The 27,001-nt window shown below is 46.1% G+C and overlaps 1 protein-coding gene across 4 annotated transcripts; it reads left to right on the forward strand.

The window, feature by feature from the left end:
* The first annotated feature begins 30 nt into the window (after positions 1-30).
* LOC120936078 (gastrula zinc finger protein XlCGF8.2DB-like) lies at positions 31-21,969 on the forward strand. Of its 4 annotated transcripts, none has more exons than XM_040348182.1 (4): positions 31-166; positions 10,554-10,641; positions 15,277-15,377; positions 20,832-21,969. In XM_040348182.1, exons 2-4 carry the CDS (start codon positions 10,580-10,582, stop codon positions 21,800-21,802), a joined length of 1,134 nt encoding a protein of 377 aa, XP_040204116.1. In that variant the 5' UTR covers positions 31-166; positions 10,554-10,579; the 3' UTR covers positions 21,803-21,969. The 4 variants fall into 4 exon arrangements, with proteins under 4 accessions (XP_040204116.1, XP_040204117.1, XP_040204114.1 ...); XM_040348183.1 differs by having other exon boundaries at positions 31-138; XM_040348180.1 differs by having other exon boundaries at positions 10,551-10,641; positions 20,832-21,968.
* Positions 21,970-27,001: the final 5,032 nt, after the last annotated feature.

Consider the following 27,001-nt stretch of genomic DNA (forward strand, 5'->3'; position numbering starts at 1 on the left):
AGAATGCCTCAGTCAGGCAGGGCTTTGTTCAGGAACTGGCTCCTGGGTTGGGTGGTTCTTCCTTTTCTGGCACATGCACAAGTCAGTGTCCCTTGTGCCTCTGGAGACCCCCCAGACCCAGGAGCCCCACGTCCCCCTGTGAGTGCCTCTGGGGTGTGCAGGGCAGGTGAGGAGGGGAGATGCATGAAATGTCTGCAGAGGAGAGGAAGGGGGGCTGCAAATCCTGCAGGGGAGAGGAGGGGAGGGGGGAGATTAACCAATGCAGCTCCAGACAGCAGTGCAAGGTGTCTGATTGGCAGCCTGCCTTGTTTCTTTATACAATGTTGCCCTTTGTATTTGTTATTTGTTGCTCTTTTTATTTGTTATTTGTTGCTCTTTGTATTTGTTGCTCTTTGTATTTGTTATTTGTTGTGTAATATAAACAAAAGTATCAAGTGAAATGAGATGTGCAAAGTAGCCAATCATCATCTGAGTGGACTGCATTACCTGTTAGCAGATGACTTCTGTGGTCACATGTGCTCATGTCTCTGTTTTACCCTATGGCCAACCACTGCTGTGTCTGCATGCGAAAACGTGCGTTAGTTCAGTGCCGGCAGATTTTACGCACCCTAGCGATTTCTGAATCGCGGGTGGAATCGCCGCAAAACGAGGGACACATTTGTGATGCTGTTATCGCTTCATGGTATCCTAAGGCTGCATTCACACCTTAGCGCGGCGTTTTGTACCGCGATTTGCCACGACAAATTGCGGCGTTTTGTACCGCGATTTGCCGTGACAAAACGCAACGTTTTTTACGCTGGAGGGGTGATTTAACATTGTCGGCTATGCCGAACGCCGAAGCCGCCTGAAAAAAAGGGTCAGGGACTTGTTTTGAGCTTCAGGCGTATGGCGTTTCGGCGTTCGGCGTGAAGATGTGAACTATCTCCATAGATAACAATGTTAAATCACCCCTCCAGCGTATTTTAGGCTGCAATAGCGTCGGGCTTCAGGCGTTAAAACACCTAGGTGTGAATGGAGCCTTAATGTGGTGTGATTTTTGCCGCGCAAACAAAATTGCGCGATGTGCGTCCCCCCCAAAAGAAGTTCAAGAACGCAATTTTGTTTAAGCGATTGCAACGCGGCAAAATTGGATTGCCATTGAGCGATCGCGTTTTGCCGCGATTCTGCCAGCCATTTGAAAACGCGCTGTTTAAAATGTCAAAGCGCACATCAGCGTGTTCAGGTGGCATTCGTTTCAAAGGCACCTAAAAACGTTGGTTCGATTCTGCCGCCTTTGTCCCTCAACTAATCGCCCTGCAATTGTGCAAACCTGTGATGCCCAAAAGAAGTTCCAGACATATTTTTTTTTTGGGTGACACGTCACACAATTTGGTTTGCGCGATTTATCATGGCAGAATCACCGCATTTTTACCGGAAAAAGGCGGATGTGCGATTTGACCATTTTTAACTGTGCATATTGAAATTGCAGTGATTACAAATAAAGCCATTTTTTTGGCCCGTGTAAATGAGCCCTAAACCTGACTTTTTTTTCTCCCCGTGTGAATGAGCCCTAAACGCAGATTTTTTTTCTCCCCGTGTGAATGAGTCCTAAATGCAGATTTTTTTCTGCTCGTGTGAATGAGCCCTAAACGCAGAATTTGTTTTTGCCCTTGTGAATGAGCCCTAAACGCAGATTTTTTTTCTTCCCGTGTGAATGAGTCCTAAACGCAGATTTGTTTCTGCTCGTGTGAATGAGCCCTAAACGCAGTTTTTTTCTGTCCGTATAAATGAGCCCTAAATGCAAATTGTTTATGCCCATGTGAATAAACCCTGAACACAGCTTTTTTTTTGCCCGTGTAAATGTGCCCTAAACGCTGATTTTTTTTCTGGTTGTGTGAATGAGCCCTAAACACAGTGTTTTTTTCCTGCCTAAGTGAATGAGCCCTAAACGCAGGATTTTTTCTGTTTGTGTAAATGAGCCCTTAACGCATTTTTTGTCTGCCCATGTGAATGAGCCCTAAACGCAGATTTGTTTTTTCTGCCCATGTGAATGAGCCCTAAACGCAGATTTTTTTTCTGCTTGTGTGAATGAGCCCTAAACGCAGATTTTTTCTGCTTGTGTGAATGAGCCCTAAACGCAGATTTTTTCTGCTTGTGTGAATGAGCCCTAAATGCAGAATTTGTTTTTGCCTGTGTGAATGAGCACTAAACGCAGATTTTTTTTCTACCTGTGTAAATGAGCCCTAAATGCAGATTTTTTTCTGCCCATGTGAATGAGCCCTAAACGCAGATTTTTTCTGCCCGTGTGAATGAGCCCTAAACGCAGATTTTTTTTCTGCCTGTGTGAATGAGCCCTAAACGCAGATTTTTTTTCTGCCCGTGTGAATAAGCCCTAAACGCAGATTTTTTTTCTGCTTGTGTGAATGAGCCCTAAATGCAATTTTTTTCTACCCGTGTGAATGATCCCTAAACGCAGTTTTTTTTTTCTGCCTGTGTGAATGATCCCTAAACGCAGTTTTTTTTTTCTGCCCGTGTGAATGAGCCCTAAACGCAGATTTATTTTCTGCCCGTGTGAATAAGCCCTAAACGCAGTTTTTTTTCTGCCTGTGTGAATGATCCCTAAACGCAGTTTTTTTTTTCCTGCCTGTGTGAATGAGGCCTAAATGCAGTTTTTTTCTGCCCATGTGAATGAGCCCTAAACGCAGATTTTTTCTGCCCGTGTGAATGAGCCCTAAACGCAGATTTTTTTTCTGCCCGTGTGAATAAGCCCTAAACGCAGATTTTTTTTCTGCTTGTGTGAATGAGCCCTAAATGCAATTTTTTTCTACCCGTGTGAATGAGCCCTAAACGCAGTTTTTTTTTTTTCTGCCTGTGTGAATGATCCCTAAACGCAGATTTATTTTTTGCCCGTGTGAATAAGCCCTAAACGCAGTTTTTTTTCTGCCTGTGTGAATGATCCCTAAACGCAGTTTTTTTTTCTGCCTGTGTGAATGAGCCCTAAATGCAGTTTTTTTTCTGCCCGTGTGAATGAGCCCTAAACGCAGATTTTTTTTATCTGCCTGTGTGAATGAGCCCTAAACGCAGATTTTTTTTCTGCCCGTGTGAATAAGCCCTAAACGCAGATTTTTTTTCTGCTTGTGTGAATGAGCCCTAAATGCAATTTTTTTCTACCCGTGTGAATGAGCCCTAAACGCAGTTTTTTCTTTCTGCCTGTGTGAATGATCCCTAAACGCAGATTTATTTTCTGCCCGTGTGAATAAGCCCTAAACGCAGTTTTTTTTTCTGCCTGTGTGAATAATCCCTAAACGCAGTTTTTTTTTCTGCCTGTGTGAATGAGCCCTAAATGCAGTTTTTTTTCTGCCCGTGTGAATGAGCCCTAAACGCAGATTTTTTTTATCTGCTTGTGTGAATGAGCCCTAAACGCAGTTTTTTCTTTCTGCCCGTGTGAATGAGCCCTAAACACAGATTTTTTTCTGCCCGTGTGAATGAGCCCTAAACGCAGATTTTTTCTGCTTGTGTGAATGAGCCCTAAATGCAGAATTCGTTTTTGCCCGTGTGAATGAGCCCTAAACGCAGATTTTTTTTCTGCCCGTGTGAATAAGCCCTAAACGCAGATTTTTTTTCTGCTTGTGTGAATGAGCCCTAAATGCAATTTTTTTCTACCCGTGTGAATGAGCCCTAAACGCAGTTTTTTTTTTTTCTGCCTGTGTGAATGATCCCTAAACGCAGATTTATTTTTTGCCCGTGTGAATAAGCCCTAAACGCAGTTTTTTTTCTGCCTGTGTGAATGATCCCTAAACGCAGTTTTTTTTTCTGCCTGTGTGAATGAGCCCTAAATGCAGTTTTTTTTCTGCCCGTGTGAATGAGCCCTAAACGCAGATTTTTTTTATCTGCCTGTGTGAATGAGCCCTAAACGCAGATTTTTTTTCTGCCCGTGTGAATAAGCCCTAAACGCAGATTTTTTTTCTGCTTGTGTGAATGAGCCCTAAATGCAATTTTTTTCTACCCGTGTGAATGAGCCCTAAACGCAGTTTTTTCTTTCTGCCTGTGTGAATGATCCCTAAACGCAGATTTATTTTCTGCCCGTGTGAATAAGCCCTAAACGCAGTTTTTTTTCTGCCTGTGTGAATAATCCCTAAACGCAGTTTTTTTTTCTGCCTGTGTGAATGAGCCCTAAATGCAGTTTTTTTTCTGCCCGTGTGAATGAGCCCTAAACGCAGATTTTTTTTATCTGCTTGTGTGAATGAGCCCTAAACGCAGTTTTTTCTTTCTGCCCGTGTGAATGAGCCCTAAACACAGATTTTTTTCTGCCCGTGTGAATGAGCCCTAAACGCAGATTTTTTCTGCTTGTGTGAATGAACCCTAAATGCAGAATTCGTTTTTGCCTGTGTGAATGAGCACTAAATGCAGATTTTTTTTCTGCTTGTGTGAATGAGCCCTAAACGCAGATTTTTTCTACCTGTGTAAATGAGCCCTAAATGCATATTTTTTTCTGCCCATGTGAATGAGCCCTAAACGCAGATTTTTTCTGCCCGTGTGAATGTGCCCTAAACGCAGATTTTATTTCTGCCTGTGTAAATGAGCCCTAAACGCAGATTTTTTTCTGCCAGTGTGAATAAGCCCTAAACACAGATTTTTTTTCTGCTTGTGTGAATGAGCCCTAAATGCAAATTTTTTCTACCCGTGTGAATGAGCCCTAAACGCAGTTTTTTTTCTGCCTGTGTGAATGATCCCTAAACGCAGTTTTTTTTCTGCCCGTGTGAATGAGCCCTAAACGCAGATTTTTTTTCACACTATAGCCGAATGGTGGCTACAGTGTGGGCCTCAATTGACGTAAATTGAGGCCTGCACTGTAAATAGACGTCCTTCCATGCAGGAGCTGCCTGCGCGCCCCCTGCGTACAAAAAATTGGATAGTGGCGCTGAAAAACAATAAAATAAGAGTAGCTAAAAATACACAATCGTTATACAAAGAGAGGAACCTCCTGAAGATAAACAAATAAATATAAAAAATGATAATAAATAAATAAGACCTTGGGATTGGGCTGGAACATGGATGTTGTAAGGGGAAGAGATGCAGTCCTATGCAAAAGCAGGTGGTGTTAGTCTGTAATCCGGGGCAAAGCCTTCACAAGTTGGGGAGATGAGAGCAAAACTCCAGTGTATGCAAAAGAGAGAGAGAGAGAGAGAGAAGGCGCCTTCAGGTTAGTAAACATAAAAGCTTTATTTATACAAAGGTGCAGCATCCACTTACAATCAAGTAGTAGAAAAACGACATGTTTTTGGAGTCCCTTAGGTGATGTCTTTCCGAAAAGGTAGGCCGCGGTGACGTCACTAAGATGCAACGACGTTTCAGAGCCGGCGCTTGTGTTTGACAGAGCGCGCTCCTTTTTCAAGCATAGAGACTGAAGGGAACTACATGCCTTTTATGGATCCATGTAGTTCCCTTCAGTCTCTATGCTTGAAAAAGGAGCGCGCTCTGTCAAACACAAGCGCTGGCTCTGAAACGTCGTTGCATCTTGGTGACGTCACCGCGGCCTACGTTTTCTCCAAATCCCGTCTACAACGCTGCAGTATACCAGCTGGATTTTACTACAGGACCGTTCGACCGGACAACAGATAGACATACAGGCACTGTCTACCATCGAGCGCGGAAAGACATCACCTAAGGGACTCCAAAAACATGTCGTTTTTCTACTACTTGATTGTAAGTGGATGCTGCACCTTTGTATAAATAAAGCTTTTATGTTTACTAACCTGGAGGCACCTTCTCTCTCTCTCTCTCTCTCTCTTTTGCACGCCCCCTGCGGGCTCTGTGATCACTGAGTCAATGAGACTCGGCTGATCACAGATAGAAAGTAAGGGGCCGGCCCCTTACCACTTGATCAGCTGTCAGCCAATGACAGCTGATCACGTGATGTAAACAAAAGATCGATAATAGGCTTTTACTTTTCCCTCACGCTGACAGCGTGAGGGGGAAAAAAAAGCTGATCACAGGCCTCTGGCAGAGCGACATCAGTCCTGAACAGGGAGAGGCACTGCTGCTATGCAATGCCCTCCAGTGCCATCTATCAGTGCCCACCAGTATCACCTATCAGTGCCCATCAGTGCTGCCTCATCAGCACACATCAATGAAGGAGAGCAATTACCGGTTTTCAAAATTTTATAACAGACTATGAAACTGTTTTTTTTTTCAAAATTTTCGGCAAAAATGTAGCAACATTTTTTAGAAAACCCAGCAGTGATTAAATACCACCAGAAGAAAGCTCTATTTGTATGAAAAAAATATAAAAATGTCATTTGGGTAGCGTTGCATGACCGTGCCATTGTCATTCAAAGAGTGAGAGCGCTGAAAGCTGAAAATTGTCCTGAGCAAGAACACGCATGTACAAATGTAAAGCATGCATTGGGACCACCTAGACACGAATACATTGATTGCGATACACATGCTACATATAGCCAAACACGCCGTACTGAGAGCAATAGTTTTAGCACCAGACCTCCTGCGCAATGCTAAGCTGGTGACCTTTAGAGGCTTTTGAAGCACTGCATATGAAAAGTATAGGGTACTAAAGTTTTGCCATTTCATGGGCATACGCAAAGTTGGACATGCTGGGTACCTGTTTAGTTGTACACAACCTTATCTTTTGTATCAGAATCTGTTACTGATTTACACTGGTCTGCTAACACTAGGACTCATGACAACAGTGACCAGGAGCACTGTTGCTGGTTATACCACTGGTCTGGTGGCAATTTTCAGCACTTTTGCTGGCTGTACCAGTCTGGGGACGCTGTGATGTGATGTGATGTTGATTGGAGACACTGCAAATGGTGTGACATTGATCTGGGACACTGACTTGTGTGACATTGATCAGGGGCACTGTGACTGGTGTGACATTGTTTGGGGACACTGTGACTGGTGTGACATTGATCGGGGACACCGTGACTGGTGTGGCATTGATATGAGACACTGTGACTTGTGTAGCGTTGATCGGGGACATTGTGACTGGTGTGGCATGGATATGGGACACTGTGACTGGTGTGGCATTGATATGGGACACTGTGACTGGTGTGGCATTGATATGGGATACTGTGACTGGTGTGACATTGATATGGGACACTGTGACTGGTGTGACATTGAAATGGGACACTGTGACTGGGGTGACATTGATATGGGACACTGTGACTTGTGTACCATTGATAGGGAACCCCCCTGACAGGTGTGACATTGATAGGGAACCCTGTGACTGGTGTGACATTGATATGGGACACTGTGATTGTGTGATGTTGATCAGAGACACTTTGACTGGTGTGACATTGATCGGGGACACTGTGATTGGTGTGACATTGATAGGGGACAGTGTGATATTAATCAGGGAAACTGTGACTGGTTTGACATTTATAGGGGACCGTTTGATATGGGACACTTTGACTGGTGTGATGTTGATCGGGGACACTGTGACTAGTGTAACGTTGATTGGGACACTGTGACTGGTTTGACATTGATTGGGGACACTGTGACTGGTGTGACATTGATAGGGGACATTGTGACTGGTGTGACATTGATATGGGACACTGTGACTGGTGTGATGTTGATCAGGGACACTGTGACTGGTGGGACACTGTGACAGGTGTGACATTAATAGGGGGCACTGTGACTGGTGTGGCATTGATAGGAGACAATGTGACTGGTGTGACATTAATAGGGAACATTGTGACTGGTGTGATGATCAGGGACACTGTGACATTTATAGGGGACAGTGTCACATTGATAGGGGACCCAGTGACTGTGTGACATTTATAGGGGACCCCGTGACTGGTGTGACATTGATAGGGGACACTGTGGCTGGTGTGACATTGATAGGGGACACTGTGACTGGTGTGACATTGATAGGGGACACTATGACTGGTGTGATGTTGATCAGGGACACTGTGACTGGTGTGACATTGATAGGGGACACTGTGACTGGTGTGATGTTGATCAGGGACACTGTGACTGGTGTGACATTGATAGGGGACACTGTGACTGGTGTGATGTTGATCAGGGACACTGTGACTGCTGTGACATTGATAGGGGACACTGTGACTGGTGTGATGTTGATCAGGGACACTGTGACTGCTGTGACATTAATAGGGGACACTGTGACTGGTGTGACATTGATAGGGGACACTGTGACTGGTGTGACGTTAATAGGGGACACTGTGACTGGTGTGACGTTAATAGGGGACACTGTGACTGGTGTGACATTGATTGGGGACACTGTGACTGGTGTGACATTGATATGGGACACTGTGTCTGGTGTGACATTGATATTGGACACTGTGACTGGTGTGACATTGATTGGGGACATTGTGACTGGTGTGATGTTGATCAGGGACACCGTGACATTGATAGGGGACCCTGTGACTGGTGTGACATTTATAGGGGACCCCGTGACTGGTGTGACATTGATAGGGGACACTGTGACTGGTGTGACATTGATAGGGGACACTGTGACTGGTGTGATGTTGATCAGGGACACTATGACTGGTGTGACATTGATAGGGGACACTGTGACTGGTGTGACATTGATAGGGGACACTGTGACTGGTGTGATGTTGATCAGGGACACTGTGACTGCTGTGACATTAATAGGGGACACTGTGACTGCTGTGACATTGATAGGGGACACTGTGACTGGTGTGACGTTAATAGGGGACACTGTGACTGGTGTGACGTTAATAGGGGACACTGTGACTGGTGTGACATTGATTGGGGACACTGTGACTGGTGTGACATTGATTGGGGACATTGTGACTGGTGTGATGTTGATCAGGGACACCGTGACATTGATAGGGGACCCCGTGACTGGTGTGACATTGATAGGGGACACTGTGACTGGTGTGACATTGATAGGGGACACTGTGACTGGTGTGACATTGATAGGGGACACTGTGACTGGTGTGACATTGATAGGGGACACTGTGACTGGTGTGATGTTGATCAGGGACACTGTGACTGGTGTGACATTGATAGGGGACACTGTGACTGGTGTGATGTTGATCAGGGACACTGTGACTGGTGTGACATTGATAGGGGACACTGTGACTGGTGTGATGTTGATCTGGGACACTGTGACTGCTGTGACATTAATAGGGGACACTGTGACTGCTGTGACATTGATAGGGGACACTGTGACTGGTGTGACGTTAATAGGGGACACTGTGACTGGTGTGACGTTAATAGGGGACACTGTGACTGGTGTGACATTGATTGGGGACACTGTGACTGGTGTGACATTGATTGGAGACATTGTGACTGGTGTGATGTTGATCAGGGACACCGTGACATTGATAGGGGACCCCGTGACTGGTGTGACATTGATAGGGGACACTGTGACTGGTGTGACATTGATAGGGGACACTGTGACTGGTGTGATGTTGATCAGGGACACTATGACTGGTGTAACATTGATAGGGGACACTGTGACTGGTGTGACATTGATAGGGGACACTGTGACTGGTGTGACATTGATAGGGGACACTGTGACTGGTGTGACATTGATAGGGGAAACTGTGACTGGTGTGACATTGATAGGGGAAACTGTGACTGGTGTGACATTGATAGGGGACACTGTGACTGGTGTGACATTGAAAGGGGACCCTGTGACTGGTGTGACATTGATAGGGGACCCTGTGACTGGTGTGACATTGATAGGGGACCGTGTGACATTGATAGGGGACCCTGTGACTGGTGTGACATTGATAGGGGACCCTGTGACTGGTGTGACATTGATAGGGGACCCCGTGACTGGTGTGACATTGATATTGGACACTGTGACTGGTGTGATGTTGATCAGGGACACTGTGACTGGTGTGACATTGATAGGGGACACTGTAACTGGTGTGATGTTGATCAGGGACACTGTGACTGGTGTGACATTCATAGGGGCAAGGATGGACTGGCCATTGGGACTACAGGGAGTTTCCCGGTGGGCCGATGGCTTAGTGGGCCGGCTTCAGTGACAGCGGACTGCCTCCCCCTCCGCCCCTCTGTCTCTCCCTCCCCGCATCGCTCACCTGGGGGGAACAAAGAAGCAGGGGAGGACCAGAGGAGCAGGGGGGACGACAGGGGAGCATGGGGGGAGGGGACAGACAGCTGACTCAACAGCTATGGCCTGGGAGTTTCTCACTTCTGCCTAATCTTGTCCCATAAGTGGGGCACCGAACTGATTCTTTGCCCCAGGTGAAATAATGTCTAGCTTCCCCACTGGTACTGCTAAAAGAGTGCCAGTACCAGCCGTTCTACTCTAATAAAGTAGAACGGCTAGTGGCTAGTGAAGAGGGAGAGGGGGCTTGGGTGGCCGGGGCGAGGGGGGGGTGCGGGAGTTGTCAGGCCGCCATCATGGGAGAGACCTGTCAAAATGGGCCAGTCTGGATGAAGTCCAGGGCCAAATTTCTGTCCCAGTCCAGCCCTGGATAGGGGACACTGTAACTGGTGTGATGTTGATCAGGGACACTGTGACTGGTGTGATGTTGATCAGGGGCACTGTGACTGTGGTCCATGGTAATAACAGACCATTTCCCTTTCAGCAGGATTTCCACCTATGACTGGGTGAAGGATGGCGGGGGTGTCACCTTGTGAGATCCTAGACGACAGTTCGTCAGACTCTGATGTCTGCTGGTAAGTGTCTGCATCTAAAGAGAACCAGTTACAGGGACCATCTATAATAAAAGGACAATGACACCTATAGGAACATATCTGTGGACTCTAAAAATATAAACTGATCAGTCTCACATCCCAAACCTATCCCTCACCTATCCATGGGGAGGCTTCCAACTCTCTCATCAGCATGACAAGCAAAATCTATCCCACCAACAAGGAAGGCGGGCTGAATCTCAGTGACGGGTTCTGCATACATACAAAACACTAGTTTAGGTACCCAGTCTATAAAGGGATGGATGGCTGTATGGATGGATGGATGGATGGGATTAGATGGATAGGATGATAATCCTTGTCTGGCAGGCTGGCCTCAAACCTATGGCAAACAATAGATTAGCTAATCAGTCTATAAAAGGATGGATGGAGAGATGGATGGATAATAGACCTTGTCTGGCAGGTCTCGCCTATGGCAAACATGAGTTTAGCTACTCAGTCTATAAAGGAATGGATGCATGGGATTAGATAGATTAATTGATAATCCTTATCTGGCAGGCTGACCTCACATCTATTACAAAGGCTAGTTTAGCCACTGAGTCACTAAAGGGATGGATGGATGGGACTGGGTGGGTTGAATGGAATGGATATGTGGATAGATGACTGGATAGGTTGGATAGATGGATGGGATGGATAGATCATGGGATAATCCTTGTCTGGCAGGCTGGCCTCAGACCTATGGCAGCCCATAGACGGTTGATGAACCTCTGAAGGAAGGCGTCTATGGGCTGTAAGGCCCCACCTATGCAGCAAAAAAGTTTCTTGCTGGTTTTTGCCGAGAAACTCGGTCGTGTGTACGAGGCCTTACTTACTAAAGGGATGGATGGATGACTGGATGGGTTAAATGGATGGATGGATGGATGAGATGACAATCCTTGTCTGGCATGCTGACCTCACATCTATGGCAAATATGAGTATGGCTACCCAGTCTATAAAGGGATGGATGAGAATGGGTGGGTTGGATGGAATGAATAGATGGATGACTGGATGGTATGGACAGATGGGTGTTATGGATGGATAGAATGAATGAATGAATGGAATTGATAAGGACTGTCAAGGAAGATAATCCTTGTCTGTCAGATTGACCGCACACCTATGACAAACACTAGTTTAGCTAACCAGTCTATAAAGGGATGGGATTAGATGGATGAGATGATAATCTTTGTCTGGCAGGCTGACCTCACAACTATGGCAAACAAGAGTTTAGCTTCCCATTCTATAAACGGATGGATGGGTGCATGACTGGATGGAATGAATCAATGGAATTGGATGGAGTGGTAAGCCTTGTCTGGCATACTGACCTGCACACCTATGGCATACACAAGTTTAGCTGCCCAGTCTATAATGGGATGGATGGATGACTTGGTGGGTTGGACAGATGCATGGATAATAAGCCTTGTCTGGCAGGCTGACCTCAAACCTATGGCACATACAAGTTTAGCTACCCAGTCTATAAAGAAATGGATGGATGGGATTACATAGATGAGATGATAATCCTTGTCTGGCAGGCTGACCACACACTTATTACAAAGGCTAGTTTAGCCACTGAGTCACCAAAGGGATAGATGGATGGTACGGGGATGGGTTGGATGGAATGGAAATGTGGATGGAAAACTGGATAGATATATGGATGGAGAGGGGATGATAATCCTTGTCTGACCTCACACCTATGACAAACACAAGTTCAGCTGCCCAGTCTATAATGGGATGGATGGATGACTTGATGGCTTGGACAGATGCATGAATAATAATCCTTGTCTGGCAGGCTGACCTCAAACTTATGGCACATATGAGTTTAGCTACCCAGTCTATAAAAGGGATGGGTGGGATGAATAGATGGGATTGGATGAATGAGTTCATAATCCTTGTCTGTCAGGTTGACCATACACCTATGGCAAACACAAGTTTAGCTGCCCAGTCTATAATGGGATGGATGGATGAGATGATAATCCTTGTCTGGCAGGCTGACCCCACATCTATGGCAAACACATTAACTACCCAGTCTATAAAGGGATGGATGGGATGGACAAATGGATGGATAAAATTGGATGAATGGGTTGATAATTCTTGTCTGGCAGGCTGAACTCACACCTATGGCAAACACGAGTTTAGCTACCCAGTATAAAGGGATGGATGAATGACTGGATTGGATGAATGGATGTCTGGCAGGCTAACCTCAAACCTTAGGCAAATATGAGTTTAGCTACCCAATCTATAAAGGGATGGATGAGTTGATAATCCTTGTCTGGCAGGCTGATCTTCACATCTATGGCAAACATGAGTTTAGCCACTTAGTTACTAAAGGGATGGATGGGACAGGGTGGGTTGAATGAAATGGATATGTGGATGGATGACTATAAGTTGGATAGATTGATGGATAATAATTATTGTCTAGCAGGCTGACCTCACACCTATGGCAAACACAGGTTTAGCTACCCAGTCTATAAAGGGATGGATGGGGTGGATGGTATTAGATCAGGGCTCACAATTTCAAGTTCCGAACTACTAGCCAGGCCTTAAAAGTTACTTGCCACCAGTTGCCCCACCCAAACCCTACCCTTCCCCGCCCCTAAACATGCCAACGCCTCCTCCAGTACATCCCTACCTCCAACTCGTCCACCAGTACATCCCTACCTCCAACTCCTCCCCCAGTACATCCCTACCTCCAATGCCTCCCCCAGTACATCCCTACCTACGATGCCTCCCCCAGTACATCCCTACCTCCAATGCCTCCCCCAGTACATCCCTACCTCTAATTCCTCTTCCCAGCATATCTCTGCCTCCAATGCCCCCCCTCCCAACGACCCACCAGCACGCCTCATCTTCTGACCTCCCCTCTCCAGAACACTTATGCCTCCAATCTCCCCCCAATCCTGTACATCTATGCTTTCAATGTTCTCCCCAATCCATGATATCTATGCCTCCAATTCCACCACCATTCCCCCCATTCTATCATACCATATGATAGATTAGGGGAGTGAAGGTGGAATTGGAGGCATAGATTTCATGGATTGAGGGGGGGGGGGTGTGGTGGTGGGTTGGTGGGATTGAAGGCAAAGATTCAGACCTCCAATTCCACCCCCCTCCCGATCCATGATATTTATGCCTTCAATTACACCCCTCCTATCCAGCACATGCTTGCTCTCAATCCCACCCCCTTCTCTCCAGCACACCACTTGTTTAATCCCCCCCCTTTCATCAATGCCTCCAGCACACTGTCATTGTACTTACCATTCTGCAGCCACGGGGGGTCATTCATCACTGCACACTGAGGGCGGAGCGACGTTTGAGCCTGCCCACTTAGGACTGCCCCACTCCTTAGATGTGCAGCAGAACGAATGCAGAGAGGGATCGGTCCCATCTGTGAACCTGGGCGGTGATGTGCAGAACAGAGGCGGAGGGGGCAGTCCCACCTGTGAACCTGGGTGGTGATGTGCAGAACGGAGGCGGAGGGGGCGGTCCCAGGCGGCTCTTACATGTATAGTGCAGTGTACAGTGGGGATGTGCAGGAGAATGGAGGTGGAGGGGGGCAGTCCCAGCGGCTCTTTCATGCACACTCTGCGAGCCTGGGTGGGGATGTGTGGAAGGAGGTGGAGAGGGGCGGTCCTAGACGGCTGACTGTATGAATTGAAATACCTTTGCTGTGAGCCTGTGCACGGCGGAAGGGACACTTGGTATACATTCCTGTGATAGCAAAGCCCTATCATTACTCGCCCTCTGCATTTGTTTACTCGCCAAATGCGAGTAGGCGAGTGCAAATTTTGAGGGCTGGATTAGATGGATGAGTTGATAATCCTTGTCTGGCAGGCTGTCCTCACATTTATGCTAAACATGAGCACTAAAGGCATTGATGGTACTGGGTGGGTTGAATGGAATAGATAGGGGGATGGAGGGATGAATGCAACTGGGTGGGTTGAATGGAATAGATAGGGGGATGGAGGGAATGAACTGGATAGGTTAAATGGAATAGATAGGGGGATGGAACTGGGTGGGTTGAATGGAATAAATAGGGGGATGGAGGGAATGAACTGGGTGGGTTGAATGGAATAAATAGGGGGATGGAGGGAATGAACTTGGTGGGTTGAATGGAATAAATAGGGGGATGGAGGGAATGAACTGGGTGGGTTGAATGGAATAAATAGAGGGATGAAGGACGGATGCCATTTACTGAACCCTCTCATGATTTCCAATATACAGTTGGGGGTCAGACAGCCAACATTCCATGTGCTTCCATTGTAGACGGTGGCTGAGTACCGTGGTCAGGCAGGAAGTGAAGTCGGCCCAGCACCAATCAGATGTTAAAACCAGGAGACATCGGGATATCAGATCAAATCCCTGCCACATCTCACCTGTCATAGAAATGAGCATTGTATTCATCACAGCTCCCCCCCCCCATTTCACCATCCCACCCACATCTAGTATAAAGGGGACCCACATTTCTTTCTCATGCATGTGCTGTGGCTTAGTGGTTAGCCCATTTGCCTTGCAGTATTGGGGTTATGTGTTCAAATCCCAGCCAGGACACTGCCTGCATGAAGTTTTCATGTACATACCTGCTCCTGCTTCAAACCCGTGAATTTTTTTTATTTTTATTTTTTTAAGGTTGGGCCCTGTGGATTTGCAGCACCTGTCTGAAATCAAATCAGAAGATATCTGGCATGTGTATTCCCCTACAGGCACGTTCAACAGAAAGCTAAGTACAGGTAAGTTTACTTTCTTGCTCTAGATTTGGGTCATTAAAATAAAGGCACTATGGTGGTAGGTGCAGTTTAAAGCGGTATTAAACCCAACAGCAAACATTTATTATATTGCAGCTTACCAACTCTTAGATGTGATGGCTGCATTCGTTCTCTTTTTTAGGCCTTATTTCTTCTATTTTCTTGTGATCTGGCCAGTATGCTGCCCCGAAATTGGGGGCCCCATGATGGCACTGAGAGTGATAGATACACGGGGGGGGGGGTAGTCTGCCTCCTACCTACTTGATGTCTGTTTCCTACACTGTCATTATTATAGGGGCCCCGGAGCATTACTTTTCCCAGGGGCCCATGATGCTTTTAAGACAGCCTTGCCAGTAAGTCTGTTGCTTTTCAAAAGAACAAGCTCTCCTGCAAATATAACAGTTATAGGAAAGGGGAAAACCATTTAACGTTGACAGGGGTGCTTACAATTATCAGCTTTTGTTTTTGTCAAACCTTTATTCTAAAAAGAACAAACCTGTTTGCTGTAACTAATTATAAAGTGTAAGCTGGAGTTTGGCTTCAATTTGATTATGTATTTAAATCTGCTAGTATAACACTCCTCTCCCCCAGACTGAGAATGATGCTGCCCAAAGATGTCCCTGTTGCTTCTTCATCCAGGGTGAGGGCGTTCTAATAAAGGAGGTTTGTTACTGGCCCGATCACCAGGTGAGAACAAGCCTAAATAATGAAAACGAATGCAGCTACCACATAGGCATTCAGGTACTGCAGGAGGAAAACACAGGTGATCCACACCTCCTAGAGCCAAGTGTCAAAGCAAGTTCTGCCACTTGGCTCCACTATCGTGCCTCACATGGGGGCACTAGGGCTGTCACCGATCACACCTACCCCTCATCTCTTCACCGCAATTGCAACTTTCTATGGCAGCCATCATTTCTCTCCTTGCCGGCTACACGTGTAAGCAATTCATGCAGATCGGACTGAAGCCTCCTCCTCCACGGCTCTAATATTTTATGTGTACAGGACAGGAGACGGAGCTGAGGAGGAGGGACAGTGCTCTGCATCCACACTGATCTGCGGTTTGTAAGAGGTTTATTGGAGCCTTGCAGATTAGGGGGACATGGTGACTCGGAAGATGGAGCGGGTGGTCATGGGCAGATAACACAGTTTCATGCTGCCAGGAGTGATTTTAGGAAGGGAGGGGGAAGAGGACATGTGCTAGGGCAGCCCTCAAAATTTCCACTCGCCTACTAGCATTTGGCGAGTGGATTTAAGCTAGGGGCGAGTGATGACAGGGCTGCATGACCAATCTCCCTCCAATCTGTGCCTACACTTAGAGTCCCAATGAGATTGGCGGCCGAAGAGGAAAGGTGCATGCTCGGGAAAAGTAGTCTGGTGAGCTGCGCACAGGCAGAGCAGTACATAGGTGCTCTCCTTACAATTCTCATTAAGCCATGGGACCTAACAGTATGACCTCTCTGAGCCTGCCCCCCTCCCCCGGGCCCCGACCAATGTAGCTGGAGAGCAGAAAGTGAGGTGGAGGATTGGAAAAATTACCACTCCGGTGCAGCGCTCACTGAAAGTTGCCCTGACATGAGAGCGGCATCCTTCTAGTTTGTGCAGTTTTCTTCTCCTTGTGCTCTATGTAAGTTTAGCCTGAGCACTGTGAACAGACTGGTCTCAATGTGTGCTGTGCGGTGTCAATGTGCGCTGTGCTATGGTGTCAATGACTGTGCAGTTGTGTGGATCTCAGCGCTGGATTGTACTCCCTCCCGCTGTGCTGCAGCTCCTCTCCTCTCTGCCAGCCTGAATAAAAGGGGGGAAGTGGGGACATGCAAGCGTGGAGCCGCACACACAGGCTCCTGATGATGAGATGAATGGGAGAGAGAGAGGATGGATGGGAGTTGCAGAGGAGACAGCAAGAGAATGGGGAAGAGACCCAGTTCTAGTTCCCTGTCCCTCTGGTCTGCCCCCAGTGCCCTGTCCCTCTGGTCTGCCCCCAGTGCCCTGTCCCTCTGGTCTGCCCCCAGTGCCCTGTCCCTTTGGTCTGCCCCCAGTGCCCTGTCCCATTTTGTTAAAGTTGTTGTTGGTGATATTTAATTTTGTAACTTGATTCTGCATAAAACATTGTCATTCCATGAGATAATCTACGAGGGCGTGTTTACGGGTGCAATTAGGCGCAAGGCAGTGTATGAATTAGGTGGGGCAACTGGTGGCGAGTAACTCTTGAGGCCTGGCTAGTAGCTCAGGACTTGAAATTTTGAGCCCTGTGCTAGGGGATGCTTTGGGAGTGAGAGATCTTGTGCTAAAAGGGGGCATTGGATTTTAAGTCTGACCCCCTCCTAACCCCCCAAACACAAGCCCTCTCCCCTTCCAAATCAGCCTCTAGCACATGTCCTATCACCCCCCCCCCCCCTCAAATCAAAGAGATTTTGGCTGCCATAGAGGGGGCCATCATTACATTTGGGACCCCGGGCCGCCCGCAAGAAATGCAAGGCAATTGTTCTGAGTGACCACGCAAGACACCTACTGACACATCCTCATCCCTACCAACAATATCCTCTGCTCTACTGACACATCCTCTACCCTACCAGCACCATCCTCTGCCCTACTGACACATCCTCTGCCCTACTGACACATCCTCTGCCCTACTGACACCATCCTCTGCCCTACTGACACCGTCCTCTGCCCTACTGACACCATCCTCTGCCCTACTGACACCATCCTCTGCCCTACTGACACCATCCTCTGCCCTACTGACACCATCCTCTGCCCTACTGATACATCCACTACCCTACCAACACATCCACTACCCCACCAACACCATCCTCTGACCTACTGACACCATCCTCTGCCCTACTGACACATCCACTACCCCACTGACACATCCACTACCCCACCGACACCATCCTCTGCCCTACTGACACATCCACTACCCCACTGACACATCCACTACCCCACCTACACCATCCTCTGCTTTGACACCTCTTCTACCCTACCAACACCATCCTCTGCTCTACTGACATCCACTGCCCTACTGACATTAACCTCTGCCCTACTAGTACATCTACTACCCTTCAGGGCAATAAATACATATACCTTTCTTTCGCTCCCCTGCCACTCTATTCAGCTCCACAAATATGTTGTGACAGTGTTATTAAAGTGACAATCATTCTAAACCTTACTTACTCTACTAAATAGTGACCCTCTGTCACTGAGAACAATCAGAGGCACAGTCCCCATTCTATTCAGTACCACATCTACAGTTATACTGAGTTTATGTAATTAATCTCAAATTCAGTCTCTGGTCCATTTTGTTGGAACAAGGTCACTCAGGCCACCTCTAATCTATACAAGAGCATATTTCATGACCACCCCTAATCTTCACCAAAACCATTCCTGTAAACATATATTGTACAGGTAACTCTTCAAAGCCTTATTTCAAACCACAACGTTTTTATTAAGCCTTCTGATGAATAGTATAAAGACTAAAAGTCACAAATTCCACTTACTGGTCTACAGGTCCAGCAGATCATGACTGCTCAAGCCCCAAAAAAAAGAAGAAAGTGCTGACTGCAGCTGGACTTTAAAGCCTATATAAATGTAAACCCCTCACCCTCCCCTCCCAACCCTGCTAAAATACAAATTTTAATTAACCTGAGACCACTGTCATGTGACCGTCCACGATGCCTTGGGAGTATAGACAGGTGAACCAGCAATGTAGACCAGGCCCATCATTGACTGGTTTTGTTGCCACCCCCATCATGAATGTATCACGGTGCTTATGAAACCTGAGAGGAACTTGCCACTAGACAGTCAGTGGGAAGTGTTCATGTCATGCAGGCAGTGAGGTGGATGACATGAAGAAGAACCCTCCCACTCTGAAGTTAGGAAAAGAGAATACAGTGGTATATCAAGGGTGTTTTCCCCAATGGGGTTTTTGGGCAGCTCAATTAGTGAATTGGAATACAATGTAAAAGAAAAAAGGTTTTTATTGGATGACACGTACAAAAGAGGTAATAATGGGGTAGTTTAAGATATGAGTTGCGGCAATACAAAATCATTAAAATTCCATACATTTAACAAGACACAACAAATTGATATACAGCTTGGCATGTGTGGGTACAAGCATATAGCAATTCCTAATGCGTTTCGACCCTAAGGGTCTTCTTCAGAGGTTTTTCTGAAAGAAATTTACAAGAAATTATTATTATGTATTTTATCGAATATCCCCCTCCTTTGCCCCGTCTTTGTACAGCAGGGACATAGAAAAAGGGGGGAGGAGAGAAGAGAAAAAGAACATAAATAAGTTACATAAAAGATCAACAAATTTTACCAGGTTGATGGGTATAGAACAGTCCAAACCGCACTCCTTCGTCACAGTAGAGGAGGCCCCGATGGTTTACCAAAGTGGTGCCCTGGCCCCCCTGCGCTCCAATGCAGACACCCCAGGGAAAAGCAGAGTGATCAAGTGTGACTATACAAGAGGTCACCGGGCAATGGGAAGCGCCCGCCGGGTTGGTAGGTCAGAGGGAGGGTTAGACACCTGCGGCAAAGTGATTAAAGGCATTGTTTATTATAGTTTATTATATTTTAGTTAAGTTAGTGTGTGTATCTATATATACATCAAACACACCTTCATATGATTGTTTGTTTGGATCACATTGCTACTCAAACCTAGCGGATCCCATGAGGGGAAGCCTTAGGCACAGTTAAAGGTAAGTATATATAAGTAAATAAATTACATTAACTTATTAAAATTTATTGGTCATTATTTTAATACAGTGGAACCTCGGATTGCAAGTAATGCGGTTAACGAGCGTTTCGCAATACGAGCACTGTATTTTTAAAAATCGAAACTCAGTGTGCGAGTGTTGTTTTGCAAAACTAGCACAATTCAGGCCAAAGCGTTGTGCAGTACAGCATTTGGCCTGAGGTGGGGGGGTGGCGGAGCCGAGCAGAGCGGAACATTGCCCATCGCAGCCGTTTCGGAAATGCATGGAGAGGACCCAGGACAGCTCTGCTGACCTCAGCAAATCTCAGGAATTAAGTCTTTCTGGGGTTTGCCAAGGTCAGCCGAGGTGTCCTCAGGCCTTTTCGGCAATTTCTGAGGCTCATCCGACGCCCCCCCACCTCTGGCCGCGTGCGTTTTTGCATGCCATTGAAGTCAATGTGGAACAAATTATTTTCATTTCCATTGACTTCCAATGGGGAAACTCGCTTTGATATGTGAGTACTTTGGATTACAAGCTTTTTCCTGGAACGAATTATGTTCGTAATCCGAGGTTCCACTGTACTTGGTCAAGCTACCAAGGATTTAGGCAAGTAGAGAGGCATTTTAATATATTTTTTTAAAGCTAGTGATTTGATTGGAGGAAGGTGGGGGTTAAAGGGTAATGGATGGATGGGTTCTCACAGGTCAGCTTTATTGTTCTTATTCTACATGTTTCCATTCAACAGGTGAAGAAGTAACAAACACTGAGCTATATGAAGACATTCACATCATCGACACCCATGAGTCTGCACCTCAATCAATTAACAATCTACCCTCCGAAAGCAATCGAGGCCGCAGGGCCTATAGGCCTCGGACATCTGACAGGACTTCCCCAGAAAAATCCGTTGCAAGGGAGAGAAGCACCATAGATTCATCGGGGAACATCACCTTAATGACTGAGACCGTCTACAAATGTAACAAGTGTGACAAGACTTTCTACACCCGTTCGGGCTATCGCAAGCACCAGAAAAACCATGCTGAGGATGACAGGAACATCTGCTCTGAGTGTGGCGAAGCCTTCGAAGACCGGACTAGTTTCAATCTACACAAGGAGGTCCACTTGAAGGACAAACCCTGGGCTTGCACTGTATGCAAAAAACGTTTCAGGCTACAGTCACACCTGGCAAAACATGAGAGGACCCACACGGGACAAAGACCTTATATCTGTAAGGTGTGCGGGAACTCCTTTAGTCAAAGCTCCAACCTTGCCACTCATATGAAGACCCACTTTGCAGGGAAGTCCTACATGCCCAAAGACAGTGGCCAGTCATTTAGTTCCGATACTCAGGTGGTTTCAAATAGGACGGTAAAAACGGAGGGGAGGGTTTTTACTTGTTCAGAATGCGGGAAAGAATTCAAAAGAAATGCCCACTTGGCTTCTCACCAAAGAATCCACTCGGTAGAGAGGCCTTATTCCTGCTCTTATTGCAACAAGTCCTTCAGAAGCAAGTCCAACCTCATCTTACATCAGAGAGTTCATACAGGGGATCAGCCATATGATTGCGTCCAATGCGACAGGAGGTTCAGCAGTGGCTCCAGTTGCCCCAGACACGAGAAGAGGCATTCAGGGCGAGAATCCTTTCCATGTGGAGGCTGTGGCCTAGACTTTAGCAATTGTGACAGTTATACCAACCACTCATGTGTTCTTATTAGTTAAATTGTTCCCAGTATGCTTCCAGACCCAGATATTATAGTGCTTCTCAACCCAAAAAAAATGTTTCTAGAGTTTTTGGTGGAGTAGGAAAAGGTTAAAATCCCTCTTCATTTATTTGTTGCAGTCTTTTAGGTGGATTCAGAAAGACTTAGGCCGGCGTATCAGTAGATACGCCGGCATAAGTCTGAATTTGTGCCGGCGCTAATTTAAGCGTATTCTGGAAACCAGATACGCTTAAATTAGGCTCAGATACAAGCGGCGTAAGTGTCTTACACCATCGTATCCTAAAGTGTAATTTTTAGGCTGACCGCTAGGTGGCGCTTCCATTGCGGTCGGCGTAGAATATGTAAATCACTAGATACGCCTATTCACGAACGTACACCCGGCCAACGCAGTACAGATACGCCGTTTACGTAACGCATTATCAGGCCTAAAGTTATTCCATCAAATAGCTGGAATAGTAATGTTAAGTATGGCCATCGTTCCCGCGTCGAAATTCGAAAATTTTACGTCGTTTGCGTAAGTCGTCCGTGAATAGGGATTTACGTCCACGTAGAAACCAATAGGACCATGCGGCGTACTTTGCCGCAATGCACACTGGGATATGTACACGGACGGCGCATGCGCCGTTCGTAGAATACGTCAATCACGTAAGGTCACCCCTCATTACCATAAAACACGCCCCCTCAGCTAAATTTGAATTAGGCACGCTTACGCCCGCCCGATTTACGCTACGCCGACGTAACTTAGCAGGCAAGTACTTTGTGAATCATGTACTTGCCTCGCTAACTTACGGCGGCATAGTGTAAACACGATACACGACGCCACCGCAACGATACGCCTGCCTACCTGAATCTAGCTATTTGTCTCACTGGAACAGGAGTCTTCATTGGATTAACCTTCACCTCCTATTTTTGGTGAAAACTCCTAAATTTTTTATTTTTAGTAATTTTCTGCCTCTATGGCAGTTGGTCACCAGGTCAAATAGAAAGGGTTGATCTACTGAGTGGAGACACAGACAACAATCCAAACTTGACACGGCCTCTAACCCTTCCCTATTCTAATAAAAACTAAAAAATTCTACATACACTTTAACACAATCCCATTGTTTGAAGGGGACCCATCACTTACCTAACAGCAGGAGTACATTCTATCTAGTATGCTTCCATCAAAAGTTTTATGACTCTCTCATGCTTGTTCAGTAGTAGAGTTTAAGAGGAACCTATAATATGTTTAGTGTATTCTAAATATACACATGAAAGCAGTTAGCTTAAAGTGTTGGTTCAGCTAAAACCTTTTAAATTGTTTTTGGATACAGTGGAGAAGGATTTTTATTGGTCTTTTTCATCGCTTCTTAACCACGTCCCTACCGGGCCAATTCTGGCACTTCTCTCCTTCATGGAAAAATCATAATTTTTTGGCTAGAAAATTACTTAGAACCCCCAAACATTATATATATATTTTTTTTAGCAGACACCCTGGGGCGGTCATTCCAACTTTTGATCTCACACGGTAAGTGCGCAATCATTTTTCAAGCGCTGACCGATTCGTTCTCCGGGCCCCCGATGGCATGGGAAAGCCCGGAGAAGCACCGGATGGTGGCAGGAGGGGGGGACGTCCCCTCCCGCCGCCTATAAGAATGATCAAGCTGTGGAACTGCCACTTTGATCATTATTATGGTGCGCAGAATCGCCGGCAGAAGAGAAGGATATCTGAATGATGCCAGTAGCTGCAGGCATTCAGATATCCCCCCCTAAAGTCCAGGGTGTCGTATGACGTCCTACGGTAGGGAAGTAGTTAAAGGGGTCGTAAACCCTTGTTTTTTTTTAAATAACAAACATGTCATACTTGCCTCCACTGTGCAGTACGTTTTCCACAGAATGGCCCCTGGTCCTCCTCTTCTGGGGTCCCTCAACGGCGCTGGTGGCTCCTCCCCGCATCGAGTGTCCACGTTGGAGAAGTGCTCTCCTTGGTGGACACCCGGGCATGTCCATTCACACAGAATGCACAAACTTAGCCCCGGCGCCGCATCATTGGATTTGATTGACAGCAGCGGGAGCCAATCGCTGCGCTTCTATCCATTTTTTCAAATCAGGACATGAGACACCAGCTACAGATGGTGTGCTTGTTCCCAGCCGGAAGATGACAGCATGCAGGTAAGCAAAACGGGGGGCTGAAACAGAAGGTTTTTCACCTTAATACATACCGTGTTTCCCCAAATATAAGCCCAGGTCTTATATTAATTTTGGCAACAAAAGACACAGTAGGGCTTATTTTCAGGGTAGGTTTTACAATGTAATGTGCTGTTTTCTCTCCCCGCCTTATAGGAATCCCCAGTGTGAACTGAGTTAAAATGCTTCTTCTTATAATCCACTTTATTACAGTAGTATATAATGTACAATGTGTGTGTTTCTGTAATATAATTGAGCCAAATACCTTTGTTATAGCGCCGCTCTGCGCTTCTGTGACCCGCCGGAGCTCTCTTCCACGCATTTATATTACAGAAACACACACATTGTACATTATATACAACTGTAATAGAGTGGATTATATGATTGTACAGGCATTTTAACCGGTTGCCGACCGCCGCATGTACATGTACGTCCACAGAATGGCACGTACAGGCAGATGGGCGTACATGTACGTCCCCGCCTTTTCCGCGGGTCAGGGGTCCGATCGGGACCCCCCCCGCTACATGCGGCGGTCGGTAACCCACGGGGAGCGATCCGGGACGACAGCGCGGCTATTCGCTTATATTACAGCCCTCCTGGAAAGTAGAGCTAGGTCTTATTTTCAGGGTAGGGCTTATTTTGCAGCCCTCCTGGAAAATAGTGCTAGGTCTTATTATCGGGGGAAATAGGGTAGAATGCATGAAGGTAAAAAAACATGAGGGTTTGCAACCCCTTTAAGAAAGATTTGCCTTAATTTCCTGTCATGTTGATAATGCTTTTAATAAACATGTTGGGAGAGAAAATCTGCAACAGGGGGACAATAGAAGCCATACCCCGCTTAGATTTTTTTTTTTTTTTATCTTTTCGAGATTTTCCAGTCTGGTGAAATAATTTCCCCCAGGAAATGGGGGGGGGGGCAAACTCTCTAACAGAGCCTTGCATAGCAGCAAAACCCAAAATATGTTCTAATCCTTCGCCACTTTACGAGGTGTGACAATTACATTTTTGGAATGGACTGTAAAAAAAAAATGTGTGGGATCATTGTCATGGTGGAAAATCCACTTGTCACGCTAGAGTTCCAGTCTCTTCCTCTGAACAGTTTCCAGTAACCTTTTCATAATTTCCAAGTGACAAAGAAGTAACAGTGTTGGTTGACCATTGTACCATGTTCTTTGAACTGGTAGTGAACTATTCCCCTTGCGATCCAAAAAAAAAAAAAAAAAACGCACCAACATGAGCATACAAGGGTTTGCACTCTTTTCAGATTTGCATCCTTCCTTTGCTTTTTTGGCTGCCCACTTTTTGCATCATCGTGGACATCTTCTCTCCCCTCCTTAAACTGCCTATGCCATTCAAAATCACATGATTTCTTCATTGAATGTTCACCACGAGCTTGGTGAAACATATCTAAAGTTTAATTTGCAGGTTTGTCAATTTTCACTCCAAATTTTATGTTAATCTGCTGTTCCAGTTTCCTGTCACTCATCTTCGGCCAAGAGCGCAACACACACATGTTATTTATTCTACCACTCCATAAAGACTGAGTAAACTGGTCTGTGACCCAGGTAAGTGCAAGTTAGAGCATGTCAGAACATGCATGAGTGTGAAAGGATGTGAGACTTGCACCATAATGCTATGCCACGGGCATTTCGGGAATTAAATTGTCGCACCGATAAAACAAAAAAAAAGGTAATTATTTTCATTATCAATAAAGTAAGAGAGTTTTAGAATCTGTCAGGCTTTTTATGCTATCTGTAGAAACATTGGGGAAATATCTCCTAATTTCCCATCCTAGTGAAAATATTGTCACTACACAGGTACACAAAAGGAATTAAAACACTTTTCATCCTTGGCGTGGGTCTGTCTGCTTTGAAGTGCTGTTCATGTGCCTACTGGGAAGATTTTGTTCCTTTTTGTTTTCTTAATTTTTTCTGTTTATTGAAGGACACAGCTGGATCTTCAGTTTCTAAAATGTGCGTTAGTATACTTTTAGGTATCCCCTTGCCCCGGTTTGTATTACACAGGTCTCCCTGGGAGGTGTCGGTTCCCTGGGTTGGCCAATAACCAACCCCCCCCCCCTTCCCCCACACACAGCACTTTGCGCTGCTCTGCTTGTTAACTTCCCAGAGACTTTCCGTCAAGAGGTGTGGACCACTGGATGCCTCAATTGCTCTACATGGCCAGATTTTTGCCTTGGTCATGCTTTTCTATGGTCTATTGGATACTCTTTCCCTGGTTTGTGCCTTTCTCCAGAGGGTTAAGTATGTTTTTCTACCTACAAGGCCTCCAATGCCGCTGTGAGATCTGATTGTGTTGGCCCTATAACAGCCTTTTTTTGAAAATATCTAGAAATTCCCTACATTGACCCTCTTGCGAAGGTGTTTCCTGGTGGTTATCACTTTGTGCGGAATTAGTGGCTCTTTCTTGTAAGCAACCCTTTTTTGTGCTGCACTAGGCAGTGCTGGATTTAGGCATTGGGAGGCCCAGGGCACTTCAAGTTCAGGGGCCCCTCCCCTCAACGTAGAAATGAAATATTACAGGATTCCAGACACAGAAAAGCCCAATGGTCGACTTCACTGCTACACTAGGTGCAAGACACGTAGGAAAGGAAGGTCCTCTACTCTCTGCTGATTTCGTCCAGCACTCTATTATGTCATTGTGGCCGAATTCTGATCCAGGGCCATGCCTGTCCCTAATTTGACCAATCTCATAATTTTGGCTAAAACTAGCAAACAAAGTTTTACCCTATTTGAGATTGTGGAGTTTCGGGATTTACCCCTTAAACCGATCGGGGTCAAGCAGGGGAGCAAGCTTTTCTCCTATGTTTCTCACTGGTCATTCACTTCACTCCCACATGTTGAGGTCGGGCTATTGCCTGCCATTTTTTCCCAAATTTTTCAAACTTTTCTCGAACCCTTGTCTCACCCACTTGTATCTTGTACACAAAGCATACACAAACCTCTCAAATGCTAAAAAATTATGAGAATAAATTCTAAAATTATGAGTTCTACTGTAAAACATCTGCCAGAAG

The sequence above is a fragment of the Rana temporaria genome, chromosome 4 (assembly GCF_905171775.1).
Source record: "Rana temporaria chromosome 4, aRanTem1.1, whole genome shotgun sequence".
NCBI lineage: Eukaryota > Metazoa > Chordata > Amphibia > Anura > Ranidae > Rana > Rana temporaria.